Source organism: Heterodontus francisci, chromosome 45 (genome assembly GCF_036365525.1).
Source record: "Heterodontus francisci isolate sHetFra1 chromosome 45, sHetFra1.hap1, whole genome shotgun sequence".
NCBI classification, from domain to species: Eukaryota; Metazoa; Chordata; class Chondrichthyes; order Heterodontiformes; family Heterodontidae; genus Heterodontus; species Heterodontus francisci.
In genome coordinates this window covers 13,843,477-13,860,443 of record NC_090415.1, presented here as the reverse complement: position 1 = coordinate 13,860,443, position 16,967 = coordinate 13,843,477, and the positions used below count along the sequence as shown (strand labels likewise).

The 16,967-nt window shown below is 44.9% G+C and overlaps 1 protein-coding gene and 1 long non-coding RNA gene across 2 annotated transcripts in view; one reads left to right on the top strand and one right to left on the bottom strand.

Moving 5' to 3' along the window:
• Positions 1-16,967, bottom strand: part of LOC137356508 (uncharacterized) — a 293,635-nt gene that overhangs the window by 238,120 nt on the left and 38,548 nt on the right. The gene's annotated exons all lie outside the window — the stretch shown is intronic.
• On the top strand, positions 2,862-3,512 carry LOC137356332 (histone H2B 5-like). Its single transcript, XM_068022210.1, has one exon. It carries the CDS (start codon positions 2,862-2,864, stop codon positions 3,240-3,242), a length of 381 nt encoding a protein of 126 aa, XP_067878311.1. The 3' UTR covers positions 3,243-3,512.

The following is a 16,967-nucleotide window of genomic DNA, read 5'->3' as shown; positions in this document are numbered from 1 at the left end:
TTCACAGATCCAAAGCGAATCCATCATACAGTTCAACAGAAAGTGACAGGACAGAAAAAACACACACTCACATACCAGAAATTGGCATACAGAATAAAATTCACACGCCCGTATCAGAAACGAACTTGTACAGATGTAAATCCACAATCATACAGCAGAGAATGAGATGTATGACTAAACCCAGCTTCTGACACTTGAGGCTAACGTACACAGAGTGAAAACAATGCTCATGTCTCATACCAGAAACGGCCAGATGTAGATCACAACCCACACTCACATATCAGAACTGGCAGGTACCTTGTAAAATATCTCTTAATGAACCACTGACAGGGAGACGATACAGTCCACATTCGTTCTTCAGAAACGTACAGATACAGATAATAAACAGTACTTACATACAACAGATTGAAAGAAACAGGTTAAAACCCATCCTTATATGTAGACATCTGATGGATACAGAACATAGGCGAGGCCTCCAAACCAGAGACTGACATGTCGAGTGAAAACAACGCTGGCGTGTCATCAATTAACATGTGCAGTGTAAAGCTACACAAAAATGCCACTTACTAACAGGTACAGAGACAAAACCAAACAACCTTTCATACCAGAAACTGACAGGTGCAGATTAAAATCCAAATTCACAATTCAGAAATTCACAGATAAAGAGAAATGCCCAGATTCCAAAAGAGGAGATTAACAGATACATAGCAAAACTCACATTCACTCAGTAGAAGCTCAGAGGTACAGAACAAAACCCATAATCACCCATTTAGAAACTGATTGTTACGGAGAATTTAAAAAAAAAAACAGAATCACCTATTGAAGATTGAAATTATTGAATTAAATCACAAAATCATTGACCATAGATTGACCGATACGGAGTAAAAGCCACAGGTAAATATCACATACTGATGGGCACAGAATGAATCCCACACTTACATGTCCTGCAGGGAAGGGCAAATATTTCGCGCCCCAGAATGTCCATGCATTTCCTCCTGCCATATTCCGCATATATGACCAAATAGATGCTTTTGTTAACACCTCAAAAACAGCATCCCTGCCAGTTTTATCATATTATATTTGATCAATTCTTTCCACTCCACAACCCTCCATATATTTCAGTCCTATCTTTCCTGAATATTTGTCGCCAGTAATAATAAGTTCCCTTGCCTCACCGAGTTTCAGCCAGAAATATGGAATGGTCACGATCTCAATCTTTCATAATAACAAGAAATGCTGTATAAACTCAGCTGGTTTGGCAGCATCTGTGGAGAGAGAAGCAGAGTTAACGTTTCAGGTCAGTGACCCTTCTTCAGAACTGGTAAATATTAGAAATGTGAAATGTTTTAAGGAAGTAAAGCGGAGGTGGGGCACGAGATAACAAAGGAGAAGGTGTAGAAAGGACAACGTCACAGAATAGCTGACCAGAAGGTCATGGATCAAAGGCAAACATTATGTTAATGGTGTGTTGAAAGACAAAGCATTAGCACAGATAGGGTGTTAATGGATGAAAATTGAATAGCCACAAGTACCAACATGGGAAAAAAAAGTGGGTAAGCAAACTGTACCAACTAAGATGATATAAAATAAACAGAAAAATAAATATAAATAAGAAAGAATAACTAAAAATAAAAGTAAAATGGGGGGCCAGTCATGCTCTGAAATTATTGAACTCAATGTTCAGTCTTGCAGGCTGCATTGTGCCTAATCAGTAAATGAGATGCTGTTCCTCGAGCTTGCATTGATGTTCACTGGAACACTGCAGCAATCCCAGGACAGAGATATGAGCATGAGAGCAGGGGGGAGTGTTGAAATGACAAGCAACCGGAAGCTCGGGGTCATGCGTTCAGACTGAGCAGAAGTGTTGTGCAAAGCGGTCACCCAGTATATGTTTGGTCTCCCCAATGTAGCGGAGACCACTTTGTGAGCAGCGAATGCAGTATACTAAATTGAAAGAAGTACAAGTAAATCGCTGCTTCACTCGAAAGGAGTGTTTGGGGCCTGGGATTGTGAGAAGAGAGGAGGTAAAGGGGCAGGCATTGCACCTCCTGTGATTGCAGCGGAAGGTGCCGTGGGAAGGGGACAAGGTGGTGGGGGTAATGGAGGAGTGGACGAGGGTGTCGCGGAGGGAACGATCCCTTCGGAATGCTGACAGGGGAAGGGAGGGGAAGATGTATTTGGTAGTGGCATCACGCTGGAGGTGGCAGAAATGGCGGAGGATGATTCTTTGGATGTGGAGGCTGATGGGGTGGAAAGTGAGGACAAGGGTATCCTCGGTTGAGGAAAAAGGAAGACATATCAGAAGTGCTGTCATATAAATCTTTCATGTGGTTACTTGTGACTGCAGCTGACCAACCTTATTTGGCACGCTACATGGAGATAAGGACTTGCACTTCAATGCTCGCATTTGCCCCACTCTGACACCCACTATACTGGACGATTCGGTCCTGTTGATGGACGGAAGTGCAGAGGGGCGCTACATCCTGATAAGGAAGGGAACTATAGAGAAATTATACGTAGAGTGAAAAAAGAGACGAGTTCGTACTAGCAAAATAGAAATGGTTGATGAGGAAGAGGGACTCAGCAAGTCACTGATGTAGATGGATAAGGGCCGGCAAAGGGGTTTGGACGATCTGACTGCTGCGACAGTTTGTGACTGTGAGAAGCACAAAATGTGATTGGTTGCTTTAGATACCCAGTCAGATAGATACAGAACATCAGGCAGTGACATCATTGTAAACCAGCCAATCATGAACATGGCCTTCTCCCATCCTTTATTTGCATAGGGTTCTGGGGATGTCTATAAAATGCGAGCTTGGAGCGAAATTTCGGTAATTCTGTGTCTGAAATTGATCGTGATCATGGTTGACGAGAAGAAAACTGCAGCACCTTCCAAGAAGGGCGCCAAGAAAGTTCTGAAGAAGGCGCCAGTGAAGGGCAGCAAGAAACGGAGAAAATCCAGGAAAGAAAGTTACTCCATCTACGTGTACAAAGTGATGAAGCAGGTTCACCCTGACACCGGCATCTCCTCCAAGGCCATGAGCATCATGAATTCGTTTGTGAATGATATTTTCGAGCGAATCGCGGGTGAGGCTTCCCGCCTGGCCCATTACAACAAACGCAGCACCATCAGCTCCCGGGAGATCCAGACCGCCGTGCGCCTGCTGCTGCCCGGGGAGCTGGCCAAACACGCCGTGTCGGAAGGTACAAAGGCGGTCACCAAGTACACCAGCTCCAAGTAAATATCCGCAATGTACTGAAACACACCTAAAACACAAAAAGGCTCTTTTAAGAGCCACCCACAACTTCTCTGAAAAAGCTACAACATTGTCTGTATAGTATCGACTTATATTGATTTATATATCAAGTGTCCTTGCCTTTGTGATCTCTGTTTTACTCCCAAAGATTCTGGTTAATGCAGTTTCACTGCCCGTGCGATCTTTCTGTCTCCAACTAATAATGTCCCGTACATAAATTACTGGCCACTGACCATTTGTGAGGTTTGTTCTCGGACGTGTTCATATTCGGCCCCTTTTCTGTATTTCGACAATAAAAGCTGATTTAACGCACATACATCAGTTCGCAGTCACTTATTTCCCTAGTTCAAGTTTGACCTCAAAAATTAATAATTACATTATCTAGAACCCCCCGGTGGTGTCGGAACCCTCCTCACACGCTGACACCTGACACTGAAAATCTACACTCCGCTGTTGTCTTCCACGAATAACAAACAATCGTTCATCAGTGATGCGGTATTATTATGAAAATTGACATGAAATGTGCCCGGTTGGAGAATGTTGTGAAAGAGACTTTCTGCCCGCTGGTTTCAAAAAGGACAGAGAGTAAACCCGAATAGATGTCAGAATGTAAAAGCCAATCTGGAACTTGTTACCAAATGTAGAATAACACAATATGAAAAAGGTTTTATTTATTTAACCGTAAAAAAAGAACTAGAAATGTGATATTTTATATTGAAGCCGCCCCAATATATTGGCGGGCTTTTCAAATTTGAAAAATCGGTTGCAGTCTGACAATTTGGCGCCGTTATTTTCCGCCCACATCTCCTTGGCGTCTCCTGATTGGTGAATTCAGCAGCTCCCCGACTGGTTACATGAAGAGCACAGAGCAGAGTGACCAATCAGCAGTGCCCACCACTCCATTCCTCCAGAAGGTACAAGGAGGAGGAATGTGGGCGGATCTCAACATTCTTCGTGAAAGTGCTTGTGAGATTGTGGAAATGTCTGGAAGAGGGAAGACCAGTGGGAAAGCTCGGTCCAAGGCCAAGTCCCGCTCCTCCCGAGCTGGACTGCAGTTCCCGGTGGGCCGTGTTCACAGGTTCCTTAAAAAGGGCAACGATGCTGAGCGGGTGGGTGCCGGAGCCCCGGTCTATCTGGCTGCTGTGCTCGAGTATCTGACAGCTGAAATCCTCGAGCTGGCCGGCAACGCGGCCCGGGACAACAAGAAGACCCGTATCATCCCCAGACACCTGTAGCTGGCCGTCCGCAACGACGAGGAGCTCAACAGGCTGCTTGGAGGGGTGACCATCGCACAAGGCGGGGTGCTGCCTAATATCCAGGCCGTGCTGCTGCCCAAGAAAACCAGCGCTCCGAGCACGAAGGGCAAGTGAAGCTGCCAGACCTGAATTTGTCAACCCAAAGGCTCTTTTCAGAGCCACCCACTTCATCTGTGAAAGGGCTGGTTACTGTCTGAGAGACGGTAATGTTATACTGTTCGCGTTATTTTGTGTTGGTATGAATTGTACTGGAGTCAAGCATTTATCTGCTCATCAGATGGAATGCATTTTAATTTTCTCTTGCCATATTTATAAGGCTTTTTTTTTTACAATTCTACCGTTTATATACCACTAAGGCGTGTCTTGAGTTCTAAAATGAGCTACTCTGATAAAATGACTTGTATACAATGGTGTCACTGCTCTCACACTGCGAACTGCAAGGTCCTGAAATTCCCAGCTGCAATATGGAGACAAAGGAATCTGGGTCACTCTGCTTCGAGAGTTGTCAGTGGACAGTAAAGAGGGTGGTCAAATCCTTCTGAGACGTTTATGTGCTGGAATCAACAAGAGATAACAGCTCTATCTTTTGCCAATTTGATGTCTCTTTGAAGAGCCGTTGTGTTATCTGATGCCAAACTCACTTCCGGGCAGGGTCAGTTTATTTTTCAGAGCAGTTGTTTCAAAGAAGCTGAAGGCGAATTTTAAAAGAGATGTTGCGTTTCGTGTTTTATTTCTGTACATTGTGGAGATTTACAAGGAACTGGGATAATTCGTCAGTGTTTTTGTCCCTGCCAAGGCGGCGTGCTTGGAGAACTCCCCGGACAGCAGCAGACCCATTGCGGTCGATATGTGTGTACACAAATCACAAGATCCAAATGATTGTAGACTGATGCCATCTACTGGCTAAAAGTGAGTCATGCAAGAATATTCCCATTCCTTCAGAAATATCTGAAATTGGAGAGGAATAACATCGAGTGTGTTGGGGGCAGATTCAATCGAGACCCTGAAAACAGAATTGGATAATTATATCAAGAATAAAACAAAACTGCAGAGCAATGGAGAAAAGGCGGGTCGGTGGATGAGGTCTTGCTGAGAGCCGGCCTTGACACGACGAATAACTAATATAATAGAAACATAGAAAAATTGGAGCACGAGTAAATCATTCGGCCCTTCGAGCCTGCACCTCCAGTCAATACGATCATGGCTGATCATCCAAACTCAGTACCCTGTTCTCGCTTTGTCCGCGTATCCTTTGATCCCTTTAGACATAAGCGGCGCTCATTTTAGAACTAAAAGACACGCTTTAGTAGTACATAGAGTCAGAGAGAGATACAGCACAGAAACAGGCCCTTCGGCCCACCCAGTCTGTGCCGACCATCAACCACATCAACCATACTATTCCAACGTTAATCCCATATTCCCTATCACATTTCCACCTTCCCTCAATTCTCCGACCACCTACCTGCACTGGGGGCAATTTACAATGGCCAATTTACCGATCAACCTGCAAGTCTTTGGCTGTGAGAGAAAACCGGAGCACAAGGCGGAAACCCACGCGGTCACAGGGAGAACTTGCAAACTCCACACAGGCAGTACCCAGAACTGAACCCGGGTCGAATTGTAAAAAAAAAAGCCTTACACAAATGACCAGAGTAAATTAAAATGCATTTCATCTGATGAGCATCTAAATGCCCGAATCCAGTGCAACAAACTCTCTTATGAATTTATTTAATAATTTGGCCTCAACTCTTTTCTATGGTAGAGAATTCCACAGGTTCACCACTCCCTGGGTGAAGAAATCCCTCCTCATCTCAGTCCTAAATGTCTTACCCCTTATCTTTAGACTGTCACCCCTGGTCCTGGACTCCCCCGCCATCAGGAACATCTTTCCTACATCTAGTCTGTCCAGTCCTGTTAGAATTTTTTCGGTTTCTCGGAGATGAGGTAACCATTCCATGATTCTATCCTCCAATGGGAACATGAACGTGGTGTTAAGGTGCAGATTGAAATGGTTGAAATGACATTTGAGTTCCAATGAGCTCTGGTGTGTATACTGTATAAATGACGAGCTACATGTATGCCAGCGATGCTGGTATAGTGGTGAACCAAGACAGCATGGAGTGGGCTTCGCCATCAGAAACTCCTTGCTCAGCATGATAGAGCCTCCCTCAAATGGCTCGGAACGCATACTGTCCATCCGACTGCTCACCACCTCTGGTCCAGTACACCTACTCAGCATCTATGCTCCAACACTCTGTTCCGCACCTGAAGCTAAAGACCAGTTCTATGAACAACTCCATAACATCATTAGCAGCATCCCCAACACCGAACACCTATTCCTGCTGGGGGACTTTAATGCCAGGGTTGGGGCCGACCATGACTCATGGCCCTCCTGCCTTGGGCGCTATGGCGTTGGAAGGATGAATGAGAACGGGCAGAGACTGCTTGAGTTGTGTACCTATCATAACCTCTGCATCACCAACTCGTTCTTTCACACTAAACCCTGTCACCAGGTTTCATGGAGGCACCCAAGATCACGTCGTTGGCACCAGCTAGACCTCATTGTCACAAGGCGAGCCGCCTTAAACAGTGTTCAAATCACACGCAGCTTCCACAGTGCGGACTGCGACACCGACCACTCCCTGGTGTGCAGCAAGGTTAGACTCAGACCAAAGAAGTTGCATCATTCCAAGCAGAAGGGCCACCCGCGCATCAACACGAGCAAAATTTCTCACCCACAGCTGTTACAAAAATTTCTAAATTCACTTGTAACAGCCCTTCAAAACACTCCCACAGGGGATGCTGAGACCAAGTGGGCCCACATCAGAGACGCCATCTATGAGTCAGCTTTGACCACCTACGGCAAAAGTGCGAAGAGAAATGCAGACTGGTTTCAATCTCATAATGAAGAGCTGGAACCTGTCATAGCCGCTAAGCGCATTGCACTTTTGAACTACAAGAAAGCCCCCAGCGATTTAACATCCGCAGCACTTAAAGCAGCCAGAAGTACTGCACAAAGAACAGCTAGGTGTTGCGCAAACGACTACTGGCAACACCTATGCAGTCATATTCAGCTGGCCTCAGACACCGGAAACATCAGAGGAATGTATGATGGCATGAAGAGAGCTCTTGGGCCAACCATCAAGAAGATCACCCCCCTCAAATCTAAATCGGGGGACATAATCACTGACCAACGCAAACAGATGGACCGCTGGGTTGAGCACTACCTAGAACTGTACTCCAGGGAGAATGCTGTCACTGAGACTGCCCTCAATGCAGCCCAGCCTCTACCAGTCATGGATGAGCTGGACATACAGCCAACCAAATCGGAACTCAGTGATGCCATTGATTCCCTAGCCAGCGGAAAAGCCCCTGGGAAGGACAGCATTACCCCTGAAATAATCAAGAGTGCCAAGCCTGCTATACTCTCAGCACTACATGAACTGCTATGCCTGTGCTGGGACGAGGGAGCAGTACCCCAGGACATGCGCGATGCCAACATCATCACCCTCTATAAAAACAAAGGTGACCGCGGTGACTGCAACAACTACCGTGGAATCTCCCTGCTCAGCATAGTGGGGAAAGTCTTTGCTCGAGTCGCTCTGAACAGGCTCCAGAAGCTGGCCGAGCGCGTCTACCCTGAGACACAGTGTGGCTTTCGTGCAGAGAGATCGACTATTGACATGCTGTTCTCCCTTCGTCAGATACAGGAGAAATGCCGTGAACAACAGATGCCCCTCTACATTGCTTTCATTGATCTCACCAAAGCCTTTGACCTCGTCAGCAGACGTGGTCTCTTCAGACTACTAGAAAAGATCGGATGTCCACCAAAGCTACTAAGTATCATCACCTCATTCCATGACAATATGAAAGGCACAATTCAACATGGTGGCTCCTCATCAGAGCCCTTTCCTATCCTGAGTGGTGTGAAACAGGGCTGTGTTCTCGCACCCACACTTTTTGGGATTTTCTTCTCCCTGCTGCTTTCACATGCGTTCAAATCCTCTGAAGAAGGAATTTTCCTCCACACAAGATCAGGGGGCAGGTTGTTCAACCTTGCCCGTCTAAGAGCGAAGTCCAAAGTACGGAAAGTCCTCATCAGAGAACTCCTCTTTGCTGACGATGCTGCTTTAACATCTCACACTGAAGAATGCCTGCAGAGTCTCATCGACAGGTTTGCGTCTGCCTGCAATGAATTTGGCCTAACCATCAGCCTCAAGAAAACGAACATCATGGGGCAGGATGTCAGAAATGCTCCATCCATCAATATTGGCGACCACGCTCTGGAAGTGGTTCAAGAGTTCACCTACCTAGGCTCAACTATCACCAGTAACCTGTCTCTAGATGCAGAAATCAACAAGCGCATGGGTAAGGCTTCCACTGCTATGTTCAGACTGGCCAAGAGAGTGTGGGAAAATGGCGCACTGACACGGAACACAAAAGTCCGAGTGTATCAGGCCTGTGTCCTCAGTACCTTGCTCTACGGCAGCGAGGCCTGGACAACGTATGCCAGCCAAGAGCGACGTCTCAATTCATTCCATCTTCGCTGCCTTCGGAGAATACTTGGCATCAGGTGGCAGGACTATATCTCCAACACAGAAGTCCTTGAAGCGGCCAACATCCCCAGCTTATACACACTACTGAGTCAGCGGCGCTTGAGATGGCTTGGCCATGTGAGCCGCATGGAAGATGGCAGGATCCCCAAAGACACATTGTACAGCGAGCTCGCCACTGGTATCAGACCTACCGGCCGTCCATGTCTCCGTTATAAAGACGTCTGCAAACGCGACATGAAATCGTGTGACATTGATCACAAGTCGTGGGAGTCAGTTGCCAGCATTCGCCAGAGCTGGCGGGCAGCCATAAAGACAGGGCTAAATTGTGGCGAGTCGAAGAGACTTAGTAGTTGGCAGGAAAAAAGACAGAGGCGCAAGGGGAGAGCCAACTGTGCAACAGCCCCAACAAACAAATTTCTCTGCAGCACCTGTGGAAGAGCCTGTCACTCCAGAATTGGCCTTTATAGCCACTCCAGGCGCTGCTTCACAAACCACTGACCACCTCCAGGCGCGTATCCATTGTCTCTCGAGATAAGGAGGCCCAAAAAGAAAAAAGAAAAAAAAAAGATATCTGCCTTCCAAACAATTGACCCAGATTAGATTCCCGGTCATCGCAATGCCCACTCGCGGTCAAATATATTTCTGCAACCTTGCCATAGAATGTGACAAATGAAAAGCCATGACTGAATTGAAGTCGACAAATATTCTCAACATCCATGTTCTTCTCCCTTAAAGTTGATGGTCAAGTGTGCTGTGGAATTTTGCAGCTTAAAAATGTCAATGCAAATTCAGAAAGAAAGCTTACAAAATATTGTCAACATCCAATCAGACTCACTTCCTTGCTTGATCAGCGTCGCCCTGCAGCAAGTTTGTTTCCTTCAAGTGCTTATCCAGTTTCTTATTGAAATCATTGATTCTCTCTCCTTCCACCACACTTGTGGACAGCGAGGTCCAGCAGGTAAAACAGAAAAAGTTCTTCCTCACATTCCCTTCCATCTCTTGTCATAAACCATCAGTCTGTGTCTCCTATACCTTGTACCATCAGCTAATGGGAACAGGTTATCCTTGTCTAACTTATATACACCTCTATCAAACCTCCTCTCAATCTCCATTTCGCTAAGGAGAACAACCCTTTACTTACAGAACACAATCCAGAGCCATCTATCCTAGCTTTTCAGGTGCAAAAGAATAGTTGTGTATTAAGTAGTATAGATAGGAGCATAAAACTAAGAGACTTTGATAGATCAACTGATTGTCTCTGCCCAATTCACTGGATTTTCTGTATCACCTGAACACTGCTATACTCTGTGTAAAGGTTAGAGCATTTCCATGGCTTACATTTATGCAAGAACTGCTATGTCAAGGCTGGATGGCAAAGCAGTGACGGTCATCTTCACAGAAATATGTCAAAATGCCATGTTGAGAGATGTGTCTGTGTGGATGATGCACTGAGTCACGACATAAAGGAAAAGTCATGCAGCAGGAGGGGGCCACAATGTGGGGGTGATGGATCATGAGATATTTTGCCTTTGTGAATAATAAGGACAGCTACAATAATAGGACTAATTGTATGCTATGTACATCAATATATTACAGTCTGTTTGAGCTAATGCTTGTTTCATTATGAAATGACATTACAAGGCTATAGTCCGTCAAAACCTCTATGTAAGAACAATGGGAGAGATAGGTTGAAGACCACAGCATCCTTACAGGGGGTGAGATGAGATAAATAGGACACTGTAGAATTGCAAACTCAAAATGGCTTCCATCAGCAAGAATGTGACCTTTAGTATCCTTGTTAAAATAGAAAGGAACAGGAAGTATCTGTAATGTGTGTAGATTGAACCATTAACTAACTCGGGTCAAACAATGATGTCAAGCTGGTCCAATTCAAAGCTAATATGGGAACATTCTTGCACCCAAAGAAGGGTAAAAGAAAGGGTGTTACAGGACATTGTCGGCACTTACAGAGGGGTCCACGGAACATCGTTATCACACTTAGAAGGAGAAGATAGACTACGGTCAAGAAAACAGCAAGGGAAGCAGAAAGAGAGAAGTCCACGCCCCAGCAAGCACAGAAGCAAGAACCGGTGCTGAGTGATGCTGCATACCTATTGCTGTTGTTAAACATTCACTTTATCTATCTTAGTTAAGACTAATAAACTCTCAGACTTGATCACAGAACTTGAGTTTGTACCTTGTAGGTCTGTCTTGGCCAATAATCACAGGACATTTTCTGTCGCCACTTCCCCTCTCTATTCTATCTCCCTCCTCTCGATCTCCTCCCTCTGCACTTTATTATTATTGATGATGGTCATATTGACCTATTTATTCTCCTCCATCTCAGACAGTCCCCTGCGATTATGGATGACTTTTTACACTCCAGTTTGATGGGTTCTGAAATAGCTGATAAATCCACTGCATGATCTGCAGACTCTGCCACATGAGGGTTAGGTGGTGTTAGAAGGGTTCAGGTAAATGACCCGTTTGGAGGTATGGATGCTGCCTTCGAGCCTCGACTTCACATGTTACCGACAAATTTCCCTGAACTGTAAACTATCTTCCCAAATGAGAGATGATTTGAGGACATATCTAAAATGTTTCCACACTCAGCCAGGGGTTCTCCTGCAACGACCAATTTCTGAGCAAAACAGCTGCTTCCGGATTCTGCATTTGCAGGTTTTTGGAGAGACCCCTGTTCAGACTAAGTGATAGACGAATACTGACTGAACACACGTCAGTTGCTGTCTGTGAGTGAGGGGCACTGGAAAACTCTCCCTTGTACCATGTCACAGATACAGTAAGGAAGGATGGAGTAGATGAGTCTATGTCTTTCTCCAGTACTGAATTGCAGTGGGGTGGATGTTTAATCAGTCTCTAACTGTCTCTTTTTGGGTGAGTAGACAACAGAAAGGAGACCAGTTCCCCTCCCTGGGTACCTGTCACTGCTTCTATGCTGTGTGTGCAGGATTCACCCTGAGTCCCTCTATCCAGCTTTACCTGCTCTATCTGGAAAAGTGCTGAACCTTTCAGTATTTGGTCTGCTCAAACCGAGTTCAAGGCCTGAGTTGTGAACAGAATGTCTCATTAATTCTTTGACTAAAACTATGATTGAACAGCAGGTGATGATCGACTCGGCCAAAGATTGGAAATATTCCTGTCCATCAATATTACAACAGGGACTGCGAGAATCTCCTGGCTCAGAGTGTTTAAGGGATACAGACCTAGGCATCGGCAACTAACCCCTGAAAATCACAGCAAAGACTGTGTACATGAGGACGTTTAACAACCGGGAGCTGGAACTCTGGGACGGTCCAGCTCTATTCTCACTGTGCTTGTGTGTCCGGTGTAATCGCGTGTCTCTTGTTTAAAATAAAACGATGAAGATTACCGTCCGGTATTACTCTCATTGACCTGGGTTTTCACTCGGGTAAAATAAAATGTTGCTGGCTGATATTAACTCTGCAAAGTCCCAGCAAACACACCGGCTCCCTCATTCTTCCCATGTTTCTGTCGCTTTGAGAAGAGGGGCTCAATAGTAACAAACACCCTGCAGACAGAGTCCGCAATTTGAGCATCTAAATGGGACCAGCTGCCAGTTTTATATGTTCCATGTTCCCCCACACTTCCCCTCCCTCCCTCCACCCTAACCACATGTTTGACTTTTCAATGTGGACATTGGGAGAAGTTCCCATTGATGTTTATTTGCTGAATTATTGCAGAGATCTGCTCACGCGCGACAAGGGCCTGTCGAATGTGACGTCATAACGCGGAGAAGAGCGCATGCGCACACCATCCCCCAGCTCTGCCTCTGAGCGCCATTCACTGTGATTGTTTAAATCAGCTGCAAATGGAGACATTACAAGCCTGGGGTAAGTGAACAAACAGTATCTGCTCACAGCAGTACAACAGATTTGGGCCCGTGTCTGCCGATGTGCTCATAGATTAGCATTGATTACCGGGTCCATTCAGCGGGAGTGGGGGACAGTTTGTAATGTACATTGTGGAGCAGGAACTGGTCCTGGAACATGGAGTGAGCTGGGGGGGGAAGGGAGAGGTCTTTCTCAGGCAGTGTCTGGACAGGGAGAGAGAGACAGAATATGATGAACTCACTATTGAAAATCATTGCTGATTTCTCTCTCCAAACAGTAATGAATGTGATAATAAAAAGCAAAATACTGCGGATGCTGGAAATCTGAAATAAAAACAAGAAATGTGGCGCAGTGGTTAGCACCGCAGCCTCACAGCTCCAGCGACCCGGGTTCAATTCAGGGTACTGTCTGTGTGGAGTTTGCAAGTTCTCCCTGTGTCTGCGTGTGTTTTCTGCAGGTGCTCTGGTTTCCTCCCACAAGCCAAAAGACTTGCAGGTTGGTAGGCAAATTGGCCATTATAAATTGCCCCTAGTATAGGTAGGTGGTAGGGAAATATAGGGACAGTTGGGGATGTGGTAGGAGTATGGAATTAGTGTTGGATTAGTATAAATGGGTGGTTCATGGTCGGCACAGACTCGGTGGGCTGAAGGGCCTGTTTCAGTGCTGTATCTCTCAGCTAAACTAAACTAAACTCAGCATGTCTGGCTGCATCTTTGGAGAGAGAAGCAGAGTTAACGTTTCAGGTCAGTGACCCTTCTTCAGTAATGAATGTTCCTGGTTCAGATCCAGTATCTCACTATTTATTGTTATTGGATAGTGAATAGCAGAAAAAAAGGCTGAACAATAAAGATGCGGCAGATTTGAAGGGACCAGGTGAGAAGATTAAAGACACTTTTTTAAACAGTGCTTACTTGTTGTCCGTTGAACAATGAGACATGGAAATAGAAATCTGGATTACACAAATGTCACTACTCGATCGGGTATTCCAATTCATGGAGCAGTGCGGGGCTTGGGTTGTTTGTGAAATTCACAAAATTGTTATAAAACCGCTCCAAATTGCCCCTCGTATAGGTAGGTTGTAGGGAAATATAGGGACAGGTGAGGATGTGGTAGGAATATGGGATTAGTGCAGGATTAGTATAAATGGGTGGTTGATGGTCGGCACAGACTCGGTGGGCCGAAGGGCCTGTTTCAGTGCTGTATCTCTAAATAAAAAATAAAAAAATAAATAAAATACTTGGCAAGTAAAAGCAGAGTTCTGCAGTACTGCAGTGGACTCAGACACTGACACTGCTTGTGCTGTTGACTTTCCTTTTGTGATTGTTCAGAATGATTATTATTGAAAAGATTACTTTGATCACTTTTCTGTCTTTTCACTCAGCTGTTATTCAAGTGTAAGAGTTACCTTTCTTTTCCTGCAGGCAAACACTTGAAGGAACCAGAAGGAAAGGCATGACTCCTCGACAGAAGGAAATGTGCATCCAGCTCGTTCCAATACACAGTAGGGACAATATCACTCATAAAGCACACTGACACGGTCACGTTGTAAATCTGAGTTCTTTTTGCCTTCAGTCTGGTTCAGTAAATATACCGAGTCGGATGTGTAGGTAAAATCAATTACTTTATTTGCGCATTTAGCCGGCTGACTTACTCTAATGCAACGACACTGACTCCACCCCAGAGTCTGTCGGGTCCACCAGAGTAGGTGAAGTTTGTGATACAGGTACCACTGTTTATACATTAAGATTCATGCTACACCTCCTTGTTTAACCGATCAGTGCGGTACAATTCGACTTCACCCACGTGGTGACATGCAGTACATCTGTTACTGAGGTTACAATACACTCCATTCTCAATACATACTTGTTACTAATAAAATATTGTTTTGTACCAGCAAGATAAAACAAAGCGGACAAGCAAGCTAATTAGCAAGAGCATAGGAATCATCAATAACCATTCTGGTCTCACTCCCTACATGGATCATGAGTTCTGTTTCTACCTTGTGACAAGTAATTGCGGCGCATCCTGCTATCTCTATTAGGTGTACATTCCTGAGTGTTTCGTGCAGTCTGCAGCTACAAGTGGTGGCAGCTCACGAAGATAAGAGGGGCCTAGCACTCCTTATCACTCACACAGAGATGGACATCATTTGATTCACAGGAGTCCATTTGTTCCAAACCACAGGGAGTCGCACAATCAGGCCACAAAGAACAGATGTCTTTGCAATTACCAGTGTCGGCTAGTCTTTACAGTCTCACACGCTCTGCCTTTACTTTTAACTATTTCATTGTGGTTTCTGCCACTTAAAATCAAAGCTACTATTCCTAACTTGGCTATATTTCCCATTAAGCATAGTGCCATGCCTTTCTGCTCACTTCCACAACGTCATCATTTCCACTGTAACAAACAAAAGAAGTAGTCAGACCCGCACTGATCTCAAAGAGACACATTATCAAATCAATAGTCAAATGGAGCATTAGAGATAGTAGTCGTTTCTATTTCACTCCAACTGACTGGTAGATATATCAATTACAGTTCATAAACACACAGTATCAGATTTAAATACATTGTGTTGCCTTGGTTACAATTCAGTTACCAAATCTTAAGTAGAACTGAACAAATGTACCTAATTGATAGCTACAGAATAAATCCCGATAATGTACCCCACAATATAAATTGAGCTACAAATTACACACCAGTCCAAACATGTCACTAAGGGTCAGACAAAAACACACAGGATTAATTCATTTTCTACAAACAGATGGAATTTGACATTACATATCAGGTCATGTTCTAAAATTGAAAGATCATCATTCACAATTGCTTTTGCAGAGATACAAATTGGATACAAAGCTGCAACTCACAAACAAGAATTGAATAAAACCTACAACAATAAAATATCGCAAATCCATATTTTAAATTAAACACAAGTAAACACATATTGATACATTAACGTGTGAAACAAAGCGTTGACAAAACAATGCCTGAAATATATATTAAGTCCTGAATACAGCAGGATCTCAACTCACATACAGCACAAAGACACATAGATGCAGAGTGAATCCTGCAGTCAAACAGGGTGCCAGAGCCTCTCAGATCAGGAATGAATCACATATACAGACACAGTATCAGTAAATTACATATATTGAATGTGTCTATCCTGTGTGCACAGTAGAGATACTGGCAGATACAGAATGTCTCCCACACTTACACACTCCCCCAGAGACAGAAACATAAGGAATGCATTCCAAACACACATTCAGTACCAGAGCCTGTCAAATTCTGAATAAACCCTACATTCACACACAGGACCAGAGACTGAAAGTCCAGAATGTGGCCCACATTCATATATATACCCTTAACCCTTATCCAATAGGTATGAGCTTCTTGCTCCCTGTGTGGACGAGGGCACAGGCTGCAGGAAGGATGAGCAAACTGACCACAGCACCATGATTCAGAGCGCTATTCAAGTGGAGGGATTAGTAATAGGGGATTGCAGATTTAGGGGAATAGATTCCATTCTCTGGCATCAATAACAGGGAGTCCCAAAGGCTGCGTTGCCTACCTGGTGCCAAGATTAATGACATCTCTTCTTGACTGGAGAGTAACTTGGAGTGGGAGGGGAAGGATCCAGCTGTCTTGGTCCACATCGGTAGGACAAGGAATCCGCTTCTGCTGAGGGCCTATGAGCAGCTCGGGGCTAAATTAAAAAGCAGAACCAGAAAGGTAATACTCTCCAGAATGCTACCAGAGCAACGTGCAAATTGGCGTAGGGTAAATCAGATTATAGAGGTAAACGTATGGCTCAAAGATTGGTGTGGGAGAAACGGGTTCCAATTCCTGGGGCACTGGCACCAGTACTGGGGAAGGAGAGAGCTGTTCCACTGGGACAGGCTTCATTTGGACCATGCTGGGACCAATGTCCTGGCAAATCATATAACTAGGGTTGTAGATAGGACTTTAAATTTATTAGTGTGGGGTGGGGGGTGGCGTTCAATTGAAGGGAAGCTTAAAAAATCAAAAAGG